The sequence below is a fragment of the Phascolarctos cinereus genome, unplaced genomic scaffold (assembly GCF_003287225.1).
Source record: "Phascolarctos cinereus isolate Bilbo 61053 unplaced genomic scaffold, phaCin_HiC Scaffold_4;HRSCAF=312, whole genome shotgun sequence".
Lineage (NCBI taxonomy): Eukaryota > Metazoa > Chordata > Mammalia > Diprotodontia > Phascolarctidae > Phascolarctos > Phascolarctos cinereus.
The window spans coordinates 51,401,842-51,411,035 of NW_027555847.1; the positions used below are offsets into that span (position 1 = coordinate 51,401,842).

General features: G+C 45.1%; 1 protein-coding gene across 1 annotated transcript in view; it reads right to left on the reverse strand.

Moving 5' to 3' along the window:
* The window catches only part of OXTR (oxytocin receptor), a 37,856-nt gene extending 29,517 nt beyond the window's left edge, over nucleotides 1-8,339 (reverse strand). The window contains exons 1-2 of the mRNA XM_020973794.2: nucleotides 8,091-8,339; nucleotides 6,401-7,756 (exon numbers count right to left, since the gene is read on the reverse strand). Coding sequence (XP_020829453.1) covers nucleotides 6,401-7,340 — 940 coding nt within the window. The 5' untranslated portion in view covers nucleotides 7,341-7,756; nucleotides 8,091-8,339. The remainder of the gene's footprint in view (nucleotides 1-6,400; nucleotides 7,757-8,090) is intronic.
* Between the last annotated feature and the right edge of the window lie 855 nt (nucleotides 8,340-9,194).

The window sequence follows — 9,194 nt, forward strand, 5'->3', positions numbered from 1 at the left end:
TCCCATCACATAACTCTGATCCTGCACCCCACTAAGTAACGATCCCCAAAGACTTGAGCAATATTGCTCCCACAGGACTCCAGAGTTGTATTGTCTTCCAATTGTGGGTTTGTCATGGGAAATCACTCAGACCCGGGGAAACAATTGTTTGTAATCCACCTTCCCTCCTCCCTTCCCATTGTGATTTATATACATATAATCTCAGTCTTCACTACAGCAAGGCAGAATTCTGATTAGGAGAGTTCCCACTTTGCAAATGTATTCCTCATAATAAAACTAATTTATTAAACAACTACCTGATTACTGGCACTTTGTCCCTTGCCTGTTGTTTCATCATTCTCAGGTTAGAGACTGGCTCAGTAAAATCCTGTTAACATCCCCATGGGCAAATTTGAGAGAAAATGGTAATATTTTGAAAGCTAAACATAGTTCTTCTGTAAATAAATGTCAGATTTTTGTAAGTCAGATTACTTTCCTCTTTGGCTCCAAACTATTTCCATGAACTATGAAGTGACAGGGTGGTATCTAGTAATGGAGTCAAAGACCCAGAAGGAATTTTAAAGATCATCCATTCCAAGTCAGACACTGATGACTAGAGAAATTAAGTGACTAACCCAAGGTTAGATGACAGACCCAGGACAAAATCCAAGTCCCCTAGGGCTCCTTCCATTATCCCACACTGTCCTGTATGCACAATAAGGTCTTAATTATCTCTATATCCTCTTTCCCCCTCCTTCAATACCTAAAATGAAGTGCACAAGGAAGGTACTTAATTGGTAGTCACTAAGATCTCAGGGTGTCAGCTAACCTGGTGATGATGATGACAGTGGTGGTGATGATGACGATGATGATATCTCACATTAAGTATGATACAGTGGAAAGCACACTGACTCTAGAGTCAGAATAAATGAGTTTAAATCCTGCCTTTGATGTTTACAACCTCTATGATATTGGGAAAATCACAACCTCCCTGGACCTCAGTTTCCCACTCTGTAAAATAAGGACATTGGACTAGACAGCCTTTAATGATTTTGTCAGCTCTAGAGCTATGATCCCATGAAATAAGTTGTTCACTTACAAAGCACTTTCAACCACACAATCCTGACCAGGCAAGTAGGTGATACAATGGATAGAGCTCTGGAGTTAGGAAGAACTGAGTTCAAATCCAGTTTCAGACATTTATCAGATGGATAATCTTGAGCAAGTCACTTCACACTCTGCCTGACTCAGGCAGTTAACAATCGCACCTACATCCTGGGGTTATTGTGAAAATAACATGAGATAATATTTGTAAAGTGTTTTGCAACCTTAAAGTGGTATCCAAATGCTAGCTGTTACCAGTCTACGAATTATCATCTAGAGTTTACAGATGAGGAAAATGAGGCACAGAAAAGTTAAATGACTTGCCCAAGTCACGAAACTCTAGCTTTATGAGTACCAGCTTAGAGAGGCAGATCCAGGTCTCTTGACTAGAAGCATCTTGCATCCTCCCCACCATACTAGACTTCAGCCCACCCCCTAGTGCTACGCAATGCCTTTCTACTCTTTCCCAGGGAATTCTGTAATTTGGTGAGGAAGAAGAGGGTGAAGGGGGTGATATTAAAACACTAGAAGGACCAGGCATTTCAATGAATACAAAAAAGAAATTTCTTCCTTGGTCCTTCTTAGAAGGAAGTCACTTAAAGCTCAGGAAAAGGAGCAACATACCCCTAATACCACTGCCCATTGCTCCTTCCTTCTGTCCTGAAGTCATCCACCCCACAGCTAAGAGTCCTCAACTGCAGCACTATCTCTCTGCCCCTTTCCTGGGCTTCTCCAGCAAGAAGGCAACCACACACCTCACCACAATCAGCTGCAATCAATTGTCCCAAATCTTCAACTGCCCTGGAAATTTCATTGTGATGAACAGCCTTCTAACTCAGTAAAAGATGCAAAACTCAGCGAGATTCCTCACCTCACCCCCAATGGTGAACTCTATACTAAAATTAAAAATGAGGACTGCATTCCTCCACATTTGAGTGCTAGTGATCTAATGTGCTATCCCTCCCAGGGGAAGCTGCATTTTAAAGCATTTAAGCAAAGTGACCATTTAAGCAAAAGGAAGGAAAATTGTTTTTTAATCTCAGGCAATGGGGCATCCAGTTGGGAGAAATGTTCCAGGGCAGAAGGGCCTGTCCCAGGCTCTTCAAATTATACCTGAAATGTGGCCACCTACTTCATCTAAACATGAGACCATCACCTAGGACTAGGAAACTCCAAGACAGTCTCTTTCTTTCCCTTCTCAGGTTCTCTCTGTTTCTCTCACTTTCATGGGCCATTTTATGGAACAAACATTTATTGCTATAATGTTTTATGCTTACTAAAGTTTCTTATTCTTTTTCCTTCTCATACTTGATAGAGCTTTTTCTCAAAAACAAAAATTGCTTCTTAATAAAGTGTGGCCTTAGATTTTTTTTTCCCTTGACTTAGTCATCCTTCAGTGGGGTGGTGGTCCTAGTGATAATTGATTTTGCCTCTGTTTAAATCGTACTTTAGTCAAAAGTGCACAGGGCTGAAAGAACCAATCACTAAATTTTTAGTATTTACACCTTGAAAATAGGCAAACCCAGGGGCAGCTAGGTGGCACAGTGGATAGAACTGCGGCCTTGGATTCAGGAGGACCTGAGTTCAGATACCTAACACTTACTAGCTGTGTGACCCTGGGCAAGTCACTTAACTCCATTGCCTAGCCAAAGAAAAAGAAATTGGCAAACCCTACAATTCAGGACTTGATCTATTGCATTATTGAATTCTAATTTTAAGAAAGTGATGGAGAAATCTTAATAATGCAGATTAATTTTTAAAGTAGTTAATACTCTTTTGGAGAGACCATTGTTAAGCATTTGCCAGCTTATTGAAGAACATAGTAAAGGAGGGATAGTGTGGTGTAATCAATACAGGGCTGGCCTTGGGCCTGGCATATAGGAGTTGCTTAATAAATGTTTATTAACTGATTTGCTTGGAGTCGAGAAGGCCAGGAATTAAGCCCTGCCTCTAACTTGCAAAGACCCTGGATTCCAGTCTTAGCTCTGACAATACTAATAGTGTCCAACTCCTCTTGACCCCATTTGGGGTTTTCTTGACAAAGATACTGGAGTATTGACATTTGCTTCTCCAGCTCCTCTTATAGATGAGAAAACTGAGGGAAACAGTTGCCCAGGGTCAAGTACCTGAGGCCATATTTGAACTCAGATCTTCCTGCCTCCAGGCACAGGACTCTCCACTGCACTACCTACCTGCCTCCAAAGTGTGTCACTTATCCTTACTATAATTATCGGACTAATTATTGTGCCACTAAAAGAAGTCATTTAATCTCTTACTTATCCCACTCCTTCCTCAAGCAATTATTGAAAATTATGCATTATAAATGAGTTGCCAATCTTTGGCAATAGAATTCCTTACACTGAGGAAATCACAAGTCTAGAGAAACATAGTAAACGCAGTAATAGTGACTCAAGCTAACATAGCGCTATAAAATTTATAAGCGTCTTTACTCACAATTGCCTCCATAGGATAAGATAGGACAAATAACACATTAATATTCCCATTTTACAGATGAGGAAACCGAGGCTCAGAGGGTCTGAATGACTTGCCTAGGATCACATACCTAGTACAAGCATCAGAGCCAATACTGGAATCCAGAATTCTATGCAATTACCTTCACCATTGTTTTTTTTTTTTTGGTGAGGCAATTGGGGGAGTTAAGTGACTTGCCCAGAGGCACACAGCTAGTGAGTGTTATGTGTCTGAGACCACATTTGAACTCAGGTCCTCCTGATTCCAGGGCTGGTGCTGTATCCACTGCTCTACCTACCTGCCCCTACCTTCACCATTCTTTTGCTTCAGCTGCGGCTACGCTGAAGATGAGCTGTCCTAAATGAAAAAATGCTATCTGTGTTAGGCTTCCCCAAATAAATATGACTTCTATTCCCACCTCTCAGATTGGGGAGGGGGAGGAAGGGAAAGACAGCGTATTAGTTTCACGCTTACCTAGTAACCCTTATTAATTGTCAAGATGACAATGGCAAGGGCTTACTTTGCAGCATCATAGAGTTAGACCTGAAAGAAACCTTAGAGGTCATTTAGTCTACCCCCCTCCCTTTAAAGAGGAATGGCTTACCCAAGGTCATACAGTGGTAGAACTGGGATTTGAACCCAGGTCCTCTGTCTTCAGATTTCATGGATTTGTTCTTTCCATCATGCTAGTTCCCCCATGCTGCCTGAGGAAACGGAGTCCCATAAGAGTTAAGTGATTTTCCTTAATCACACACTCAGCATTTGAACCCAGGTCATCTGTCTCCAAATCCAGTGTTCTTTCCCCAGCACTGCCTGTAAAACTCTGATATTTTGTTAACAATGAACCCCACGGTTTTGCAGTCTTGACTTCTTATTCCCTCTAAGCACTTGCTAACCCTCTTCTAGACTAAATACTATGGATGCCGTTCAATAGTCTTACTGGTTACATTTTCAGCCACTTATGGCCAACCACAAAATCCTCATGTGGTCATTTTTCTATAAATAGTCCCTGCCCTGGGATCTATTTTGCTGCTTACGCTTCTCTAGATGAATTTGCTCTAGACTAAGTGTAGGAGCCCCTTTTCCAGAGAATACTGCCTGTCCTCACATCCTCTCTCCTTCTGTTGAGGACTGAATCTGAGCAGGTTGTCCTCCCTGACCCAGCAGCCTTCTTATGTCTGGGCAAGCAGCTGGCTTTTGGCCACCTCCGCTCCACCCCATTCATGTCTACCTCCTCATGATTCCAGAGGACCAAAGAGGAAGCATGATCTGGTCTATGCTCACTTCTTCCAGAGAGGTGACAGATTCAAGATACTGAATGAGATACATTTTGGGACAAGGGACATGAGGGAATTTGTTATGCTTCACAAAGTATATTTATTACAGGGTTTGGGGGGGTGGTTAGCAGAGAGTGAAGAGGGTAAAAGAAGAGAAATAAATATTCATTAATTGGAAAATAAAAAATTTTAAAGAAAAATGTTGGGTGAGTAGGTAAGAGTTTCATTTTTGTAGCAATAGCAGAAGTATTCATCCTGGCTTCTGTCTGCATTGGTATTCTTCTCATAACACTATGCATAAAATAATAATGCTGAAAACCAGAGAAACACCCTGCACAACTCATTTGGCACACACTGTTTTCTTTGGAGGAAATAAAAGTCAGAGAAGCAAAGGAAATCACCATGACCTAAAATCCCCTTTGCTAATACATTTTCCTGTTCTCTGCAGTAGGTGTGGGGAACTCTTTTTTCTTTTGTGTATTAATTAACTACAGGAAAAATAAAGCTGAGGGATACATAATGGCTAACTATATGTAGATGTAGATGTAGATGTAGATACATACATGTATCTACATCTATGTATACATATATATGCATATATGTATACATATATATGTTTATGTGTGTGTGAGGGCAGCTAGATAGCCAATTGTAGCCAGCTAAAGAGTGATGGAGGAGAGATCCTCCTTCTTTCTTCCCAAAACATTTGCCTGATAGCTCACTTATACAAAGCAGTTAACTCATTCACCCCCAAAGAGCCACATACCCAATGAAGTGAATGAAGTCACATGCCCTGGAAGAAAGTGTGACTGCTTTGGGGACTGTAGGTTCACATTGTTGAAAGTAAAGACTTATTAGCTGTCACCCATGTGCTCAGGACATTTTAACACATTATGATGATATAGCACCTTGGAAAGAACATTGAATTTGGAGTCAAGGGAACTGGGTTTGAAGTTGCTACCTGTGGGACCTGAGCAAATCACTTAACCTATCTAAGCCTTATTTTCCTAATCTGTAAAATTAGGGGGAAGTGAACTAGATGACCACTAAGGTCCCTTCCAGTTCTAAATCTATACTCTTAAGAATTGTGACAAATTACTCTTCCCTATTCTGTCAGAGGGAAAGCAGCACTTGGCTAAGGGGAAGGAAGCTCCAGGAAGGACAGAGTATACCTCAGCATTGTGCCCTGGTGCCTACTTCGTGTTGGTATCATCTCACATCTGGGGATTAGATAACTTGGTTCTGAGACAGTGGAAGTTGGGCTCTCTATTCTCCCAATCAGAGCTAGATATTTTAAGGACCCTCCTCTCCCCTCAAGTCTAGGCAGTTCTTCAGACAATAGCTCCCCACAGTCCCTACCTTGGATACTCATTCTACTTTGGCACTTATGTGTGTCCTAGACTCATTGACCACCCCATTGCCCCCTTCCAGCCCTCTAGCTGGGAGCTAAAGTATCCCCACTGGAACCAGAAGGGCCAGGAGAAGGACTATGGCTATGATTTATACCCAACAGCCACAGCTGAAGAGAGATGAGCCTCCCCACCCTTTTGTAGACATCCCCGTCTTACTTTCTTTAGGGGCATTGGGATCCCAAACAGACCACATCTGAACGAAGAAGAAAGGAGTCCAGCACACAATGAAGGCCAAGACAATAATGAAGGTCATCTTGATGGTACGGATTTTGGCCTTGGAGATGAGCTTGACACTACTGACCCGAGACAGAGCTGCCCCATTGCTAGCATCTGCTCCACAGGTGACAGATGAGGCCAAAGGCCCAGCAGCTCTGGGCTCATGAGCTGTCTTAAGCTTCAAATTCTGCCAGATTTTAAAGCTGATAAGCCCATAGCAGGCACTGAGCACCAGCACTGGGATGATGTAAACAGTTAGTGTGATCCAGGTGATGTACGCCTTGGGGCCCCAGGGCTGGATGAACACCGCCCAGCAGTCATATACGCCTTCGCTCACCTCCCTCAGGGAGAAGATCTGGATCTGAGGCACGCTGACCACCAGGCACACCAACCACGTGCAGAGGACTGAGAAGTGGTCCGACTGCCGGCGCAGGGAGCGCAGCGGCTGGCAGATGGCCAGGCAGCGGTCCAGAGACATTAGCAGCAGCAGATAGGTGGAGGCGAACATGCCCACCACCTGCAGATACTTGACGAGGCGGCAGAGGAAGTCGGGTCCGTAAAAGTGGAAGGTGATGTCCCAAAGGAGCTGGGGCAGCACCTGGAACACAGCCACCACTAGGTCGGCGATGCTGAGATGCTTCATGAAAAAGAACATGCGGGAGTGCTTGTGGCGGGTGGTGCGCAGAGCCAGCAGGACGCACAGATTGCCGGTCAGCGCCAAGAAGAGGATCACACTCAGCACGGTCACCTCCACCTTGGCCATGGCCTCGTTGCGTTGGACGGGGACAGAACTGCGGTTCCTGGAGCTGGAGAGTTCCAGGCTCCAATTGGCGCTGCAGTTCAGGGACCCCGGTTCTGCCGCTTCGCTGGGGCTCTCCATGGTGAGCAGGAGACTCGCTGGCTTTGCTGCCTGCCTAATGTCTCACAGCCCGCTGCCCCGGGCTCCGGCCATAGCGTTCAGACTACTAGAGAGTGACCCAGGAGCCGTGGCTAGACGCACCCCGCTGCGCGTCTTGGGGAGCTGCGCTCCGCTCCTCGCCTCTGCTTGGCTACCAGCCGGGAAGCGCTCTTTATAGGAGAGACTCACCGCAGGGGGAGTAGCGCGCGCCAGCCCAGCTGTCCTGCCCCTCCCGCCCCTGCCCCTCCTTCTCCTAAAGGCCAGATACCTAAGAGGTCTCGCACGCGACCGTGCAGGCTTGGAGATGGTTCTGGGGTCCAGAGTATCTTCTCCTTCACCTCCCCAGAGAGTAGGGGGAGCCCCAGGAGCTGGGCTCAGTTGCTCTCCAAAATCCTAACCTGCGGGCAAACAGAGCGGAAGATAGAAAGCCCGAGCGCCCCCCAGGATCATCCCTTCCCACCCACCTTCCAGCCCGCCCCCGGCCTCTGAGTCCCCTCAGAAGTCTGAGTGAGACCTCCGACGCGCAATCCTCTGTAGGCTGGATCCGGGTACAGAAGGGCAGTTTAGAATCCCAGCCCGCGCTCTCTCCGATTGCAAGCTTTCGACCTCTCCCGGAGCATCCCTGTCTCCTCTAGGACCCCTCTTCCTGCCTCTCCTCTCTGGCCACTCTGTCCTATCACCTCCAGTGCTAGTGTACCATCCCCTCTCCAGCCAAGTGCCCACCGCTCCTACCTGCTACTAGGGCAAACTCGCGGGTGCTCCTAAGTTTTCTCCTCTATGAAGTTGCTCTTCCCCATCTTTCGAAGACCGAATCTCCCGGGCTTAGGTTCAATCCTGTGGAAATCTCCTCCACTCCTAGCCTTTCCCTGTGTCCTTCTGCCAAGCTGTCCAGCTTTGAGCTGAGCCAGGAGGAAATGGGAGCCCAAGGGAAATGCGGAGTCTCTTGCAGGAGGCAGTGGTTACAAGGGTGAAGCCCCGGGGACTGGCTTAGCTACAGCCGTGTCAAGAGAGGGGCTCCAGCAGCTTGGTCCGCTAAGGGGCGCAAGAGGCTACAGATCCGGCAGATCCTCCCAAAACCCAGCTTCCCCCCCCCCAACGTGCTAATAAACATATTTATTTCACAGGAGGATGGCAAAGGCAAGCGGGAATGAACATCATAAATAACCCTGCTGCTTTCTTCAGTTCTTGATTTCTTTGACTTGTTTGCAAAAGGGAGGGCTTTATTTGATAGAGAAGCCATTCTTAGAGTATATGCCTAAGATTTTTTTTAATCAAAAACTCATCATCGTTGTCATCAAGGGAATTTACTCACTATAATATTGTAATTGAAATACTGGTTTAAAAAAACAAAGAGTACATAGTGTAATGGCTTTGGGAATTAATTCAACCAAAGCCTTGTTTAGGGAAGATCTGTCTGCTATTAGCCCCTCTGTAAAACACTTAGTTTTCTGATCAGATATTCAGAAAGTCTAAGTTCTTGGTTGATAATCTCAGCTCACATTTATATTGCACCGCACAAACATTTTCTCCTCAGCACAACCCCAGGAGGTGGGGTTTTTCAAGCATTATTACCCTCATTTTACAAGTGAGAAAAGTGAGGTTCAGAGGGGATAAAGTGGCTTGCCTAAAGTCACAGAACTAGCATTACAAGGATGACATTGATAGTTCTCAAGCTTACATGTGGTATTCCTTCTTAGTATTTGGGGAAGAGTCTTGGAAAATTTAATCTCTCTTTATTAGGCAAAAGCAGTTCCATTCTGCTTGGTTCTATCTTACAGCTGGTTCACAAATTCTCTGCAGACAAAATTTTAAATCTTTCATGTTGCTAAGAAAACA